Below are 17,702 nucleotides of genomic sequence, written 5' to 3'. Positions count from 1 at the left end.
AAGCAGAACTCCCCGGGCGGGGAGGGGCACCCTGCTGGGCAGCCGCGTCTCCTGGCTTCATCCCACGCAGAAAACCCTCAGTGGGAGCATGGCTGGGACCACGCTGGGTCTGGGTGTTCCCGCTCTAGGAGGGGTCACGACCGACAGCCTCCGTCTCCTGGCAGAGCATCTCTAGGAGCGAAGCCGCTAGCATCAGGCCCCCTGTGTGCCCGGGTCCCGGCTCCGCGCGCCCTGCCGGCCCCTGCATTGGCCCAGCCGCAGGCTTCCTCCGGCCAGAGGCAGAGGCTGGAAGCCTGCCCTATGAGAAGCCATCTGCTTATCAGTGTTTGACTCGAGCAGAGCCAAGCTCAGAATTAACCAGGAGGACCGTGTGAAGCGCTCCATGTTGTGCAGGAGGAGGCAGGGTTCTTTGTTTCTCGCTGTAACTGACCCATCAGGATCTGGGTCCAGCCAAAGTGGCCACACCAGGCACTGGTCAATTTGGGAGTCCGGGGCGGCTCGCAGATTCCAGCAGCCAGAGCGCCCAGAACCACGGCCAGTTTCCTGAAGGAGGAGCGATGTCGGGAAAGCACTGCTTCCAGCAGCTGGCCCCGGGGTGGGGTCCCCGGGCTTCAGCGTAGACCCCACGGTCTGGAAGCTGTGAGTAAGGGGCCAGGAGTGAGGGCCGCAGGACGGGGGTCTCAGAGCTGCGGTCTGTGTGTGCCCCCCGCGTCCCGGCGGGCCCGCGGCCGTGGCTGTGCGGTCAGGACGTGTAGCCTTGTCGGCCTTGTTCCGAGGAAGGGAGCTGCCCCCCACCCCGGGAGTCCAGGGCGCCCCTGACGGGTACTCTGAGTCAGGCCTGCCGTCCCGCCTCGTCGCGGCCCTGCAGGCCCTACGTCTGTGCGGGCTGGGCGGGGCGGCGGTTCATTCCTCTGCCGCTGAGTCCTCACCGCCCCGCCATGTCAGCTCCCCGTGTTTCCTGGGACCCGGTGGCTGATCGCGGCTCCTGCAGACAGAGCTGCCATGAGCGGCCGCGGGCAGGTTTCCAGCACACCTGATCTTCCCTCTCGGGGATGAGCGCCAGGAGCACAGTGGATCGGTCGCATCACGGGCTGTGTCCGTTTGAGGAACTGCCCGCTGGTCTTCTAGTCGCACCGGCAGGGCGGGGATCCCACCGGTGTGGTGCCAATTCAGCCATCTTCCAGGTGTGCCCCCCAGCGCCCCCGATGGGCGGTGTGTCCCTGCAGCAAAACGTCCGCTCTCTGGTCACACCGGTTTTTCCTCCCGTGGGTGATAATGGCTTTTCACTGCGGTTTTTAGGACCTTTTCTCTGTCTTCCGTTTTCAAAAGGTCGGCGTGGATTTCTCTGAGTTGCCTATCTGGGGATCACTCATCTTCTTGAACCTGTAGGTTTACCTTGTTGCTGCATTTGGCGGTTTCTCAGCTATTTTTTTTTTTTTTTACCCCACCCACTTTCTGTTCTCCTGGGACTTGGGCGTCCACCTTCTGTTTCAGCCCCACGAGCTCCTGAGACGCCTGTCCTTTATTCAGTCTCTTTTCTCTTGGTGGCTCCAGCTGGGTGATTTCATTGTTCTTGGCTTCAGGTTCCCTGGTTCCCTTCTCTGGTCTTTTCATTCTGCCTGAGTCTGTTCATGGAGTTTTCAGTTACTATGTTTTTAGTTCTAACATTCCCTTTGGTGGTCTCCTGCTTACTGACATTTTCTGTTTCCTGTAATTGCGCATTTTAACATCACTGCTTTAGAATCCTGGAATCTAGGATCCTAGGATCCTTTAGAATCCTAGGATCCTGACATCAGCATCCTCCTGTGTGGGTGTCTGTTGGTGCCTTTTCCCGTTTTGTTTGAGATTTTCCTCATGATGGAAATCTGGACGTTGGGGGGACAAGCTCTGTAGACTTTGGACTTTACTTAAATCCATTGTTTGGTAAGCACATCTCTGGGTGAAGGGGGACCCCCCGCACTTCCCACGTGGCCCCCTCGGTGCTGAGAACGAGCCCAGGGACTCAGGTGTTGCTCCCACCCCAGCCCCGCCCTCTGCTGGCTCTGCGCACCGGCCCGTGCCCCCGTCTTCGGTGGGGACAAGTCGCTGGGCCCCTCAGTGGGGACAGCGTGTGTCCCCACGCTCTGTGGGGAGGACGTGGGCCCCTGCCGCAGGTGGGGGTGGCGCGGGCTGCAGGACTGGTCTCCTGTGGGTCCGTGGCGGAGCCCGAGCCGTGACTCCGCAGCCTCAGCTGCTGGGACCCGCCCCGCACCCCACCCCATGCCAGGGTGCCTCCTCTCCCGACCGAGGGCCGCGTGTGTCCCGAGAATCAGACCGGCGAGGGGCCTGCCTCCCATTGGGCTGGGTCTTCTCTGTCCTTGGGCTAATTAAGCCTCCAGCTTTTCCCCGTCGCAGCGCGACCTGCCTGAGACTTGGCTGCATGCTGCTGCTGTCCCGGTTGCCTTCAGAGTTCTCCCTCGTAACTCTCTGCTCTGAGGCCGCGGGCGCTGCCGGTGCTGCCTGGACGTTGGTTTCTGTGGAAATGGCGCCGTGCTCCTTCACAAGGCCGCTCAGGTTCGCGCGCCCCGGGCTCCGCGGGGCCCGGCGTCGTGTGTGACCAGTAAAGTGGACACGGATTCCCAGCAGCTCCTCGGCCTCTGCGGCGGGCGGCCCCCCCAGCGACCTTCCCGGAGCCCGCAGGCCTGATCCCTGCGGGCAGGCGGTGGGCCCGCGGAGCGCAGTTGTTCACGGAGAGCGGGGAACCCAGCGCCCAACCCACGCGTCCCCTCCGCCAGCGGCTCAGAGGCACTTTCTCTGTCGCTCCGCCTCTCCTCTCCTGGCCTGTGGCCCGTCCTGGGTGGGAGCCCCCAGCCCCGCGTGCCCAGGTGGAGAGGGAGGCCAGGCGGCCCCGGGGGCAGGCAGGGGGCTCCGAGCGAGCAGACCCGCACGCAGGCCCGGCGTCCGCGTCTCCTCCCGGGCACTGTGGCGCTTTCTCAGCTGCGTGAGGCCCTGTCCGATGCAGGGTTTCGCGGCACCTGTCCTGCCGGACCTGGGGGGCAGGGGTGGGGCGTGGACCCCCCTCCCCCAGGAGCTGAGCATGGTCCCCCGCGTGCTCCTACCCCCATCCTGGCCCACGGGGGCTCGAGGGGGAGCTGACTCAGGTGAGGCCCCGGGCCCGGGTCGTGTCCTGTGCTGACTGAGTCGGCGGGTCAGGGTGGCGGGGTTTCCAGTGGGGTGTGTGTGTGTTTGGGGGGTGGGGGAGTCAGAGCTGTGTCTGTGTGTGTGTCTGTGTTCTGAGGTGTGTGGGGGGCGTTGGGGGGGTCAGAGCTGTGTGTGTGTGTGTGTGTGTTCTGGGGAGGCTGGGGGGTCAGAGCTGGGTGTGTGGTCAGAGGGGTGTGTGTGTGTGTTCAGAGGTGTGGGGGGGGTTGGGGGGTCAGAGCCGTGTGTGTGCGTGTCTGTGTGTCTGTGTGTGAACCACGGTGCTGGCTATGGGTGGACTGTTGCTCACTACTCCATCACAGGCGGTATCCCGGCCTCTCTCCGAGGCCTGATTGACGAGAAAGTTAGGGAGACGGAGCGGCCCACGCGGGCCCGTCCCCGCCCCTTGTCCGCAGGCCCCTGGCCCCAGCACCCCGCTCTGCATCCCCTCCTCCTTTCTCCCTGTGGTTTGGGCCCAGAGGCCCCCGTGCAGAGTCTCTGTCGGGGTCTCTACCCTATACACCCCCAGAGGGACGGGCAGGTGGGGCACCCCAGGCCGTGCCACCCGGACGAGAGGTTTGGGTCCCGACGCCCCGTCCGTCAGCCTCGCGATCCTGGGCCTGAGGCCGGGTCCCCTCCTGGTTGGGGGTCTGTCTGCGGGCGCTGCACGCGGAGCCGCAGGTGTGGCCAGAGCTCTTGCTGGTGAGCGCTGCCCGGCCCCGGCCTCGCCGTCCGCTCACGCCCTGGGCCAGCCCCTGTGCTTGTGCCCCTGGCCCCGCGGGGGACGAGCCCCCTGACAGCGCTCGAGGCCCGTCTGCGGACCGTCTTGCTGTGAGAATCCGGCTCCACGCTGCCGTCACGCCTGCCCGCCGGGTGCCCTCACCCCCAGCTCCCCGTCCCGGGCAGGGCCCTGCAGGCAGCGCAGGCGGCAGGAAGTGCATCTTCCAAGCAGGTGCTGTTCAGGCCTTCGTCATTAACTGTCGAGAAGCTCACGCGCCCTGCACGCCCTGCCTCTCCGCTGGTGGAGGCCCATGGTGAGCTGGGTTCTCCGTCCACGCCAGCGAGGGGTCGGTGCAGGGCCGGCCGCGCCCTGAGCCCAGCTGGGCAGCAGAAGGCTTTGGAAACACGGCCGCCCTGCCCATTGTGACTCGGCGGACGGCCCGTGGTTTGTTTTTCCCTCAGCGGAGAGCTCTGGCTTATTTTCCTTTCTGAAGCCAACCAGTTTTGTTTCGTCCAGAGCGTGTCAGGAACAGAGGGACCACACAGCCGAGCCGTGTGTTGAGCTTGGCCCCAGGCGGGCCGGGCCCCAGGCTTAGCGCCGGCGGAGGCTGCTTCCATTTCTCTGGGCCGCTGTCTTGTCCTGGCCGGGGTGGGGCTTCCACTGCAGGGCGACCTCCTTGCCCAGAGTGGTTGCTGGCAGCCGGTCATCACATTTTCACGCGAGGCGAGGAGCGGGAGGAGGGACAATGGGCAGGAATCAGCCCTCGGGAGCTGTCTGCCTGCCTCTCCTCTCTTCCCCCGTGCCACTGTCCATCAGTCACCCCTGGGGACGTGGGCACCCCAGGAAAAGCAGTGGGAGGGAACTGGGTTGGGGCAGGGTACCCCCTTGCGTACCCCTTCACGCCACGCCTGCCCCGCGAGGCGCCCCGTTCACCTACCTTCCCAGGGGTGGCCCCAGGATCGGCTGGCCCCAGGATCGGCTGGCCCCATGAAAGCCAGGGCTCCCCGGGTCCCCCGCCAGGGACGCCGTGCCCTGCCCCGCTGGAGGCTATGGGAGGGGAAGGGGCTGGGCGGTGGGCGGGAGGGTCCTTCTCCCTGCCGCCTGAGCAGAGGTGAGAGCCGGGGTGGGGTGGCACCCTGGGAGCCAGGGTGTGGGGGTGCACAGGGTGGCCCCCCCCACCTGGCCCGGACGCGTCCACATGCGGCAGGGGTTCATCCACCTCCGGAGACTCTGCTACCTCCCGGTGCCTTCTCGGGTTTCGGTTCTTCGGGGAAATGGGCTGGCGGCCAAGTACAGTCCTCAGGGCCGCCTGCCTGCCCACGCCCCTCCCCAGCCTCCGTGCAGGGCGGCTCCATCGGGCTTCTGTGTGTGCCTGTCGGATTCTCCAAATTAGGAAGGTGAGCCGAGCTGGGCTGGAAGCAGTCAGACAGGGTTCCTGTTGTGTTCTGACAGATGGAACATTTTTCTTTTTTTTTTTTAACAGCAAAGGCTGTGTGCTCTCTTTGGAGGCGGGGCTGAGGTTTGTATTTGGGGTTCCCTGCTGTCTCTGAGGCCGGTACCAAAAGGAAGGTCTTGGTTTGGGTGGCGGTGCCTGGGCGGGAGGCCCCACAGGTCCGCCGGGATCCGTCCACGCGGGAAGGATGAGGCCGCTCCGGGCCTTCCCCGCCAGCCTGGGTGCCCGCACCTTTCGAGCCGCACCCCAGGCTCTTCTGCCTGCAGCTCCTGACGGTGTTTCCCGGCCAAGTTTAACAGAAGTGAACTGGGCCCTTCTTGAGTAGCCAGCACCCAGAAAGTGAACATGCAGAGTGGATTCCCGCTTTGTTTTCCTGTTTCTCCTCCAGCCATGGTGTCCTGGAGCCTTTTTCTTTCTGCCCCTCAGACTTACAGGACTGTGATCACACAGGGCCCTCTCCACGGTGTCCTCCGAACACATGTGTCTAAGTATAACTCAAGTGTCCAGAGAAATGGAATACGTTGGTTAGCTGACATACTTAACTTGCCAGCGTGTGGTTACCAGGGACAAGTAATAATAGCCTGCGCGACTTTTTAACTATGTTTTGCTGTGCTGTGGCATACTATATTCTCCTATACCATTGTGTTCTTGCATCTCACGTTGACTAAGGTCTGATGTCAGTTCCGCAGACCACCTTGCATGTTCCACCCCAGCAGCTGACAACGACGTGCCCGCGCTGTGTGCTCAGTCGTGTCCGACTCTTTGCAACCCCACAGGCTGCAGCCCGCCAGGCTCCCCTGTCCATGGGGATCCTCCAGAGAAGAATCCTGGAGTGGGTAGCCTGCCCCTTCTCCAGGGGAACTTCCCGGCCCAGGAATCGGACCAGGGTCTCCTGCCTTGCAGGCGGACTCTTTACCAGCTGAGCCAGCAGGGAAGAAGGCCTGGCCAGCCCCCAACCCCTGATGCGGCATCAGCGTCTTTCCTCGGGATGGGGCGGCCTGCTACCCCGAGGCGGGGGCTCCTGCCGCTCCCTGTGTGGAGGCTGAGTGTCGACACGGGTGTCACTCGTTGCAGGCTCGTTCTTGTTTCCAGCACTTGGCACTTTCCTGGGTCTTCGTCTTCGTGCTTAGACACCCCGTCCTCGTCCTCGGGAGGGAGGGAGGGGGGGCTGTGTGTAACGGGGTGACCTTGGCTCCTGACCGCAGACCAGGCACGTGTCACAGCGGGCGGGCGGCGGTCTCTGCGCAGAGCCCGGCAGTCCCCCAGCCCTGTCTGCGGCGGCGCTGGACCCGGGGGCGGCCCGGTCAACCGGGCTCTGCCCGTGGGGTGTCTCAGCCCATTCTCACTCCCGTTCTCAATCGGGCCTCTCTCCGTAAAAACCGCAGGCGCAGGTCTGAGTGGTGACACGGGCAGCCTGCCCCCTGCGAGAGGGAGGGCCTCCGGCTGTCCCCTGGCGCTCTGCCCCGCGACTCTGCACACACAGGCAGGCGTGTGGTCTGTCTCCTGGCGCGGTTCACCCGGGGTCAGGGAAGTCTGACCCTTGCCCTGGGGCTTGGACGCTGGGCTTCAGCCGTGACCTCTGGGCTGCCACGTCCATGTGGAAGGAATCAGGCTCCTTCAGCCTCAGGCCCAGCTTTTACCTCCTGGGAGACTTTGTTACCTGGTGACGCGTGGTCAGCCCCTGTGGCATGCACACACGCGTTACCCCGTGATGCGTGGTCAGCCCCTGCGGCATGCACACACGCGTTACCCTGTGATGCGTGGTCAGTTCCTGTGGCGTGCACACACGCGTTACCCCGTGAAGTGTGGTCAGCTCCTTCAGTGTGCACCACATGTGCGCCCGGCATGGAGGGACAGGCGGCCGCCAAGGTAACCCCCCCCGAGGGAGCCTGAGGTCTGGGAAGCCCCGCGGGGAGGAGTGGGAGTGCTCGAGGTGGGCTCTGTGCAGGGGCGGCCCTGGGGACAGGAGCCTGGAGACCGTGCGTCCGCTGGGACACAGCCGGGCCCTGAGCTGGTGGCAGCCTGGCGTGGGCGGGCTTGGCGGGTCCCTGGGCTGAGGCTCCCCCCCGGAGGCCCAGCCTGTGGTCCACACCCCACTGCAGCTCAAGCTGCCACAGCGCCCCTTCGGTGGGCAGTGACCTTCAGGGAGCCAGGGCCTTCGACGTGGTGATTCTCATCTCTGTAGCTCCCCCGTTCACCCGACTGGACCACCTTTGGTGTTTTCCAGGCAGATCCGGAAGGTACTTGCTTTTTCAGATACATTGGACTTCTGCCCCATCTGATTTTCCAAACTGTAAAGCTTGGGAGCTCAACTCGGGAGTCATTTTCTTGTTTGCTTGTTTTAAAGCTGACGCTTCCCCCCCAAGGGGTAAGAATGTCCCTGGGAAGATGGCCTGGGGTCCTCCCCGGGGCTCCTGGCCCTGCTCTGCTGGGACCCTCTGAGCCCGAGGTCCAGGCTGCAGGCAGCCTGGCCCCTGGAGGGGGGCCCTCCCCAACCCTGTTCAGATCCGCCTCCTCGCTGTGCTGGCCGTCTGTCCTGGGCTGACTCTCCCGGGTCCACACAGCTGCCCAGCGCAGAGAGGAAGTCTGGGCTCTGCAGTCTCCAGCCTCCTAGGCCCAGCTCCTTTTTCGTTTTTAAGATGTTCTAGCAAAACGTATTGACGTTTTTAATAGGAAGCAGATATTTTAGGTTAAAGACAGTTAGGATCGTCAGACTCCTTTGATTTGGGGGTGGTATATAAAAACCATTTCCTGAACTGCCGTGATTTTCTTTGATAGTTCTTACAGAACTCAGAGCCTCCACTGCCTCTGGTGGTCCAGCTCCAGAGCTCTGTAGATGGGGGTTGCTTGTGGCCCAGGGCCCACCCTGGGTAAACCGCCCACTGGCCTGCGCCTGGAACGCCCCGGCGGGGGCAGGCGGAAGGCGCTGCTGGCTGTCAGCAGCCCCAGCCCTCCCTTCCGAAAGGAGAGGCCCAGCCATCTTCCCATGCCTGGGTTGTGGTTATTTACAAAATTTGAACATACTGGTCATCGGATGTGTAACAGCTTTTTTTCCTTCTCAAGTCTTTCATTTCTTTAAGGACACAGTGACAACATTCAGAAAACGTTTTGAAAGACTCCAGGTCTCTTCCCAGGGCTGTTCTCACCCCTCCTCCTCGTCCCTGTCCTCTGCGATGGACCACGGTCCGTGTCCTCGGCCACTTGCGGTGACAGCCTCTCCCGCCCCGGGGCTGCTCCTGCACCCAGGCTTGCCGCTTTGTCTCTGGTTTACCAGGGAGAGGCCTTAGATTCAGCCACACACCCCACGTACCCCCGTGTTGTCCCAGCAGCCCGTTCTCAAACCAGTTCTGTCTGATTTCAAATCCTGTGCCTTTTGCCATGACGCTGGACCATTGAGTCTCTGCTGTTTTCGTTTCTCAGTGTATCATCAGCATTTTTGATCATCTTTCATGGGCCAGTTTTAATGAGGGACTGTTACTTGTTAGGGCTTCCTAGTTGGCCTAGTGGTAAAGAATCCTGGTGGAGACTCAGGAGACGCGGGTTCAATCCCTGGGTCAGGAAGATCCCCTGGAGGAGGAAGTGGCAACCCTCTCTAGTATTCTTGCCTGGAGAATCTGAAGAGCCTGGTGGGCTCCTGTCCACGGGGTCACAAAGAGGCAGACATGACTGAAGCGACTGAGCGTGTGTGTTACTTGTTCAGTATGTGTGAGCTTCTAGCTGCTTTGCTTGGAATATTTCATTTAATACTCATGAGACTCTTAGAGCACACACACCGAGAATACCCCAGTTTTCCTGATGAGGAGAACAGATCGGATGCTTTAAGAGGTTTTCCCAGAGACACACAGTCCTGGAAGGCGTCCTTTTCAATGGCTAAATGATATTCTTCCATGAATGTGCACCCTGGTGCATTCAGCTGTTCCTCACAGGGAACTCTTTCAGTTCAGTCGCTCAGTCATGTCCAATTCTTTGCAACTCCATGGACTGACCGCAGTGTGCCAGGCTTCCCTGTCCATCACCAACTCCTGGAGCCTACTCAAACTCATGTCCATAGAGTCGGTGATGCCATCCAGTCATCTCATCCTCTGTCGTCCCCTTCTCCTCCTGCCTTCAATCTTTCACAGCATCAGGGTCTTTTCCACTGAGTTAGTTCTTAACGTCAGGTGGCCAAAGTATTGGGAGTTTCAGCTTCAGCATCAGTCCTTCCAGTGAATATTCAGGACTGATTTCCTTTAGGAAGGACTGGTTGAATCTCCTTGCAGTCCAAGGGATTCTCAAGAGTCTTCCCCAACACCACAGTTCAAAAGCATCAATGATTCAGCGCTCAGCTTTCTTTATGGTCCAGCTCTCACATCCATACACAACTACTGGAAAAACCATAGCTTTGACTAGATGGACCTTTGTCGGTAATGTCTCTGCTTTTTAATATGCTGTCTAGGTTGGTCATAACTTCTCTTCCAAGGAGTGAGAGTCTTTTAATTTCATGGCTACAGTCACCATCTGCAGTGATTTTGGAGCCCGAGACAATAAAAGTCTGTCAGTGTTTCCATTGTTTCTCCATCTATTTGCCATGAAGTGATGGGACCAGATGCCATGATCTTAGTTTTCTGAATGTTGAGCTTTAAGCCAGCTTTCTCACTCTCCTCTTTCACTTTCATCAAGAGGGTCTTTAGTTCCTCTTCACTTTCTGCCATAAGGGTGGTGTCATCTGCATATCTGAGGTTATTGATATTTCTCCCTGCAGTGTTGATTCCAGCTTTTGCTTCATCCAGTCCAGCATTTCTCATGATGTACTCGGCATATAAGTTAAATAAGCAAGATGAAAATATACAGCCTTGACAGCTGGGATGAAAGCTGGGATGAAAGCAAGATGAAAATATACAGCCTTTACAGTTAGGATGTAGGTTTGGTTTTTGTAACAGAGGTTGGAATAACAAGGGTGAGATGGATTTCTTTTGCATATAACAGCCCCATAATGTAACCTGATAGGGTAGCGCCAGGCCCTTTCTGTTCCGTTGGTCTGTTTCCCAATGTCCATTTTAAGGCCCACCGTGGCTGCTCCAGCTCCTGCCGTCACACCCACATTCTGGCCATTAGGAAGGGGAGAAGGGTAGAAGACACTCTTTCTCCTGAGGGCACGAACCATCCACGTCTCACTGACCAGCACAGTCTCACGGGCGCACGAGATGCAGAGAAACATCATCTTTAGCCCAGCGGCCATGTGTCCAGCTGAGACGAGTTTGTTGTAGCAGGAGAGATGCGTGTCCGGGGCACTAGCCATGTCTGTTGCAGTGCACCCTCTCAGCGCTCCCTGGGATTTGTGGCCTGGGGGACCAGTGGTCCTCCTCCGCTCCTGCTCCTAGAACACCTTTTCTTCAGCCCCCACCCACCACCACCACAGTACTTGGCCCCTGTCTTTCTGGGTGAGGTGCCCCCAAATGTCCACCTCCCCCACCCCCAGCAGCCCGCAGACTGCTCTCATCTCTGCGAATTAGGGCAAGAATTCTGAGGCGAGCTCTCAAGGGACCACCCTGCAAGGTGGGTGGATGCTTGCTGGGGCCGTCCCTGGGCTGGTGGGCGGTGGTTTCAGCACGCACCCCCACCTTCAGCCAGGGCCCCACCAGCACAGGCAGATTGCGCCCGGGTTCAGACTGCAGGTGGGCACCTTCAGGAGAATAGCTTTAACTGCAGAACGCACTCATTAAAACTCCAGCCAGAGCCCTAAACCAGAATGGGCCAGCTCTGCGAGCACCCCGGGGAGGCATCTGTTTAATCAAGGAGCTCCCCAGTATCTCCTCTTCTCCCCTCCTCCTCCTGCTCCTGAGTAGCGGATTGGCAGCCTCGGGATAATTTTTGGAAGAGTGAATCAGAAGAAGCTTGGGAAATAGCTGTTGCAGTAAATACTGTGAAAATGTTTATGGTTAAAGCCTAATTGGGAAATGGCTGTTCCAGTGGGAACCGGTCCCGCTAGTATCAGTTATCGATGGCCGTCGATTTTGCTACTGATGGCGTGCCCACGTCCCTGACCTTGTAAATCGCCGTGTTTTGTTTCACTGAAGCCCCAGGCCGTGTACGTGTACCGTCTATCCGGTGCCTTGGGTTTGGACTGGAAAGCGCCCGGGAGGGGATCGCGCCTGCCCTGAGCATGCAGGGCCCCAGAGGCGTTAGGGCAGGTGGGCGCAGAGCAGAAGTCAGGCGGTGAAGCAGAGGGAAGGGGGCCTGAAGGTGCTCCCCAATTCCCCCCACGGTCTTGTGACCTCTACCAGAGGCCAGAAGCCACACCCCTGCCTGGTTGTCGGGGACAGCTGTAGCTATAAGAGGATCTCAAGGTTGTGGTCTGATCCCATGCTAGCGCGGGGACTTTTCAGGGCAGCAGGAAGTCAGAACTCCGCCCCCCTCTGGCAGAGAGGAGCACGTAGCTTGTTTTGCGGATTTGCAGCAGTTAAGGGCCGTGGAGACTCTTTAACTGTCACGATTACTGCCTTCCTCCCTGGCGCTGGTGACACGGAGGTGTGTGTGTCCGTGGGCACAGACTCCCCCGCCGTTCATCTCGGCCGGCGCTCACAGGTGGCGCTCACCTGTCCTCAGCCCGCTCCCAGGCTCAGGGACGCTGGGCCCATCTTGGACTCGGCGGGGATGCACATTGGCTGCGAGTCACAGAAGCGGACCGGCCTCCGGGTCTGGGGAGACCCCAGGCCTCAGAAGCCATCTTGGGCAAATGTGTGATGTGACCTTTTAGCCGAAGTGCTGACCGAGTACATCCCTGGGCGGTGGGGAGACCGAGGCAAGTGGAGGGGACGGCGGAGGCTCGTTTCTTGGAAGACGGAAACAGCAGGCTGTTTCTATGCAGCCCGGTGGCCCTGTAAGCAGAGCATGGATGATGTTGCCATTACAGACCCCCCCCCCCGACATTCTGGTGCTGAGTCAGAACAGCATCGAACAGGAAGACAGTCTGTTGGAACAGTATCAAGATCCCCTTGTTCCGATTTTAGATCTGGAAATACGAGCCCGTCAGCTGTGAACCGGGCATCGCGGTGCCTCCCCGCCTGCCGTGGGGCTCTGCCGTCACGGCCACACGCAGCCCCTCTCTGCTCTGTGTCTCTAGAAGGATCTGCACCGGCCAGTGGAGCCAGTTGGCGCTCCTGACATCCTCTGTGAGATGCAGGCGGTGGCTCTGACTGCTGAGTCACGTAGGGAGAGGTGAGCCCTCCCAGCAGGAGGCTCACACACACCCCTCTTGGCTGGTGGGGCGCTGGGGTCCCCGCTCTGGGTCCCAGAGCCTGTTTTGACCGGTTCTTAAATCCCCCTTCTGAAAGCCTATTTTACTGAGAGAAAAGGGAATGCAACTGAAGTGGTGCTTGCTATATCCCTGATTTGCTACTTAGACGCCGAATTGGTTGACAGGACCAACTGTCAGGCGCTTTTGGGTGTGGACCCAGGGTCTGCTTCTGGGTTAGTGGCTTGTGGAGAACTTGGCGGTGTAGAAATCAGAGGGAGTGCTGGACGGCAGCGCCCTGCTTTACAGGCGGGGGCTTCTCAGAGGGGAAGAGCGCTGGGCTCCTCTGCGCACACGGAGAGGAACTCGGGTCTGTGACGGGATGGGCGGGCGGTCACCTGCAGTGGAGGACACGGGGTTCCCTCGGGTCCAGGGCGCTTCCTGCCAGACCCCCGCCCGCACCTGCAGCTCTTGCTGCTGCTGCTGCTCGGGGCGGGGAGCGCTCCGCGAGGTGCTGGATCCACGCGAAGGCCCGGAAGCGGCTTGTGCGGCCGGAGCTGGCGTGGGCGGGGACACGGGTGGGGGCCCGTTGGGGGCAGAGGTCTCTGCCCACCGGCCCTGTCCCAGGAGATGAGGACGCGCATGGGGCGCGGGTTCGGGCACGTGGGCGCGCAGGGCAAGGCCGATCCCTGCGCACAGGTGAAGTGGGCCGCCGCTCCCCGCGCTGGGCCTAACGACCGCTGCGCTTCCGTTGCAGGTGCACCTTCCGCTTCCCCAGCACGGCGATAAAGATCCAGTTCACATCGCTGTACCACCAGGAGGAGGCCCCCGCGTCTCCCCTGCGGCCACTCTACCCGCAGATCTCCCCGCTGAAGATCCACATCCCGGAGCCGGACCTCCGGAGCCTGGTCAGCCCCATCCCTTCCCCGACCGGCACCATCAGGTGAGCGGCCGGGCCGGCCCGCGCTGCCGCTGCCCGAGGAACCCGGGGCGCTGGGCTCCGGAACGCGGCTGAGGAAGAGGAAAGTGATACAAAGAGGGTGTTCTGTGCTTGATACGCTGTGGAGTCTGGTTCTGGAAAAAGGGCCGTGGGCGGAAAATTTGAAACTATTTTAAGCGCATCAGGGGACCTGACAACTTGAACAGAGTCTCTGGAGTGTGCTCTTACAAAGTGAAGAATCACCACCTAATTAGTCACCTTTCCAGTCTGAAATTCTGTACATTAGGGCCTTTGAAAGCAGGCATAGGTACCTTTTTTTTTTTTTTACAGACAGTGAAACTATGTAAAAGGAGGGTTTGTATACCAGGTTTTGGTGGACTTGGTTTTTCTAAACTTCGTAAAAATCCTTTCCAAAGTTTTAGAAATTAATTTAGATGTCGAAGAAAGGCAGGTCCTCAAACGTTCTCATCCTTGGCGCGCTATACAAAGAGAGCCCCTGGGGGGAGGCTTGAGGGCAATGCCCACAACCAGAGACGGTGGGGGGGGGGCACCAGCTGCCCCCCCAGGAGCACAGCGGGCCCTGTGCCTGCCTCCCCTTTTGTTGTAAAACATGTTGGAAGACATGGATTTGAGGATCAAGGTTTAATAAACTTTAAAGCAGTTTACTGCTTCGTTAAGGACATTTTAAAACGAGACGGGCCCTGGAGATCCCACGTGATGCTGGTGCCTCGCTTCCGCCACCGCAGATCAGGCTTCATCACACGTCGCCCGGAGACCGTGTCTCAGGGTCAGCATGAAGCTAGTTTTGAGCTCATGTCCCCCCTGAAGCGGTCTCAGGGGCCCTGGGGACCACACTCTGGCCGCACTCCCCCAGCAGAGCTGGAGCTCGGCACCCCCAGGCGTCATCCCGGACAGTCTTGCTCTCCGCTGACCAGCCCGCTCGGGGCCCTGGTTTTGCACTTTAAAGGTTTACATTTAGAAGCTCAGGTCAGTTCATCTCAGCATGGTCGCCGGCCTCACGTGTGCCCTGTGTTCCCCGCCCCCTAACTGTGTCCGTCACCAGCTGGGAGCCATTTGCATTGAGCTGCCTGGAGTCGGTTCCCTCCCGAGCCAGTGAGCAGGCGTGTTTCTCTTGGGGAGAGAGCTCAGGGATGCCTTTGAAATGTCACAGCCCAGAACTCAGGTCTGGGACCCCAGTTCTGGTTCTGGCCACATCTCCAGTTGGTGGGAGACTGGGGGCAGGTCTCTGCAGCCTCCTCGGGCCGTGTCTTCTCTGCTGACGAAGCCCGCCCTCTAAGACCACAGTGGCCCGGGATGACAGGGAGGAGCAGGGAGTGAGGCCTGCTGTGGCCGGGCCGCCGCTCAGCCCCTGCACCTGCGCTATTTTATTTAGTCCTTAGGGATTCACGAGGCCGGTTCTGTCCTAAGCTCTTTTCAGGCTTCCAGCAATAGCTCTGTTCTCAAACCCAAGATGTACTACATCACCTCCCTGTCCTTTCTGACGTCTGCCCTGAGAACAACCTAAAAGACGAGGGCTCCGCTTGAGTTCATGATGAAGTTATGCTGTGAAAATGTTCCGGCGCTCATACATCTATAATTTATGAACCGATAAAAGAAATTATGTGTCGTAAAACGAAGCAGCCACTTTGGGAAACAGTCTGGCAGTTCTCCAAAACATTAAAGGGTTTACCTCAACCGCCTGGCAAGGCACTGGGTCGTGAGGTCTCCGTGGAAACTCGTCCTGCGTGGTTCAGGGCAGTGTTATTCAGAGCCGCCTCCAAAACGGAGACAACTCAGATGTCCATCAGCTGCTGCGTGGAGGGAAACTGTTACAGCCACGGCGTGGAGTGTTGCTTGGAATAAAAAGGAACCAAGTGCTGGCACCTGGTGCAGCATGGGTGACCCCTGAAAACGTGATGCAGGAGGAAAGGAGCCAGCCCGCAGGAGACCACGCGCTGTGTGGTTCCGTGGACAGGCGATGTCCAGAATAGGCACAGCCTCAGAGGAAGAGTAGACAGCAGTTGCCAGGGACTCGGGAGGTTTAAGGGAGTGCCGGCTCCCTGTCCTGGGTTTCTTTCTGGGGTAATGGCCATGTTGTGGCGCGAGATGGTGGTCACACCACTCCGCACACTAAAAACCCCCGAGTCGTACACTGCAAACGGGTGCCCTGTGTGGTGTGCATAGCGTGGGGAGCTGGCACGGAAGCTCTGCTCTGACACCTTCACCGCGCAGCACCTCGGGGCAGCGGCGGGGACGCTGGCCAGGCCCGTGCCCCGCGCCGCTGGGAGCCCACGGGCCTGTCCCGGGCCGGGTGCGACCGCGCTCCGAGGCCCTTGCAGGTCCGCCAAAACCAGCTCAGACTGGCGTGGGGCTGTGAGCTACGATCCAGCCACATCGACGGCTTTTACAAACAGAAAGTGTTTTGGTTTGTACCTGGGGAGTTCATAGAATAAATATAAATCCCAGGGACATTTTGAATAAAAGCAGCGGTCAGCAGGTCGAGCTGGGGTAGCGACCCCGCAAGTGTGGAGGCCTGTGTGCCTGGGGGAGACGGCGGCTCTAGAGAGGGGCCAGGGTTAGGGTAGAAAGGGTTCCCGGAGCAGAAATGGGCCTGGGGGGCGGGGCGGGGCTCGGAGAGGGGCTGCGGGGAGGGGAGGGGTGGGGCGGGCAGCACGGGGTGGAACATCTTTGCGGGAAGGCGGCAGCTTTGGCGCCCGCACTCTTGGCCTCTAAGTGTCACAGGGAAGGATTTCTGTTTACATCCGCTTGTCTCCGCGCTGCGGAGTCGACTGCGCGCTGGAAACCTCAGGGGCCCTTGAGGTTTTGCTGCCAGGATCTCCTTGCTCCCGCCCCGCCGCAGGAGCAGGGCGGGGCCGGCGTGTTTACAAACAGCTGCCCCCTCTTTCCCAGCCCCTCCCTGCGCCCCAGGTCCCCGCGGATCGCCGGGGAGGTGGGCGGCGGCCCGGGCCGCGGGGGTCTCCGCAGGTTGCCCCCCGCCCCCTCTCCCCAGCCGTCTTCGTTTGCCGCGTCTGCGCCCGCAGCCGGGTCGGTCGGCTGGCTGGGGCTCGGAGAGCTCGGTCTGGGCAGGCCCTCTCCAGGACTAGGTGGCGGCTGGACCAGTCGGAGCCGCCCGCCGCCCCGCCCCTTCCCTGCCGCGGGGCGGGGGCGGGGGCGGGTGTGGGCGGTTTTTTTCCTGAGCTGCAGTGCTCCACCCAGAAAATGAATGAACTCTCTTTGAAACTGGTTCTGCTATCTTAAGCAGCGTTTTGTTGACTTTTTTTTCTCTCCCCGTTTTGCACTGAACTGGTGTCTTTAAGAAGGAACCGATTGGTTAATCATTTTCTGGGTGTTACAAAAAGAGACTAATCCTTAAAGCTGCAGTTTAAAGAAGACTGCTGGAATTCAACCCGAGAAGGGGGGCAGCACCGACAGAGCAGCCGACTGGTGGCTCTGACAGTTAAGAATCCTCCTGCAATGGGGGAGACCTGGGTTTGATCCCAGGGTCGGGAAGATCCCCTGGAGGAGAAAATGGCAACCCGCGCAGGTATTCTTGCCTGGGGAATCCCAAGGACAGAGAAGCCTGGTGGGCTGCAGTCCATGGGGTCGCAAAGAGTCCGACAGGGCTGAATGTCTAAACACACAAGGCTTCAGAAGCTATTTCTTGAGAAAGGCCTTTCTTGATTTTTCTAATATAGAGATCACAAAACCAAAAGTAACCTGCTTTGTGGAATTCGTCCAAGGTTAGCAGAACCCTGTATGAAATAAACATTAAGCAACCGGCCTCCGTTCCCACCGCTTGTCACCCTGACCTCGCAGTCCATTCCGGCTTCACTGCAGCGGGAAAGTCAGTCCTTCCTCACTCTGCAACGCTGTGTCTTCTGAGTTCGGATGGGGCCTTAGAAGGCTGTTGTGTTTCTGGCAAACTGTGGATCCTACCTGAGAGTGATTTACTCTGCATTTCCTCGATCCTCCCGATGACCCGGAGAGGAGGCTGCCGGTGCACCTGTGGCCCTCACCGCAACCCCCGTCCCCCCGCCCTGCACCCCCACACCCACCTGGTCCCTTTCCCCATCTGGAAACTGGGGAAAGATAAAAATTGGCTCATCAACACAGAAAGATACGGCCTTCCATGTTCTTTGTGGTTCTCTTCCTGCCTCTCCAGGAATCCGTGCCAGGGGGCCTTTTGGCTGTAAATTGT

The 17,702-nt window shown here is 59.9% G+C and overlaps 1 protein-coding gene across 2 annotated transcripts in view; it reads left to right on the top strand.

Annotated features, from left to right (window-relative positions):
* Positions 1 to 17,702, top strand: part of FOXK1 (forkhead box K1) — a 52,745-nt gene that overhangs the window by 19,852 nt on the left and 15,191 nt on the right. For both annotated transcript variants that reach the window (XM_043915385.1, XM_043915386.1), the window contains exon 2: positions 13,322 to 13,507. In XM_043915385.1, coding sequence (XP_043771320.1) covers positions 13,322 to 13,507 — 186 coding nt within the window. The remainder of the gene's footprint in view (positions 1 to 13,321; positions 13,508 to 17,702) is intronic.

Source organism: Cervus elaphus, chromosome 10, assembly GCF_910594005.1.
Source record: "Cervus elaphus chromosome 10, mCerEla1.1, whole genome shotgun sequence".
Taxonomy (NCBI): Eukaryota; Metazoa; Chordata; class Mammalia; order Artiodactyla; family Cervidae; genus Cervus; species Cervus elaphus.
The sequence above is the reverse complement of the archived record's forward strand: the minus strand, read 5'-3'. Positions and strand labels throughout refer to the sequence as shown.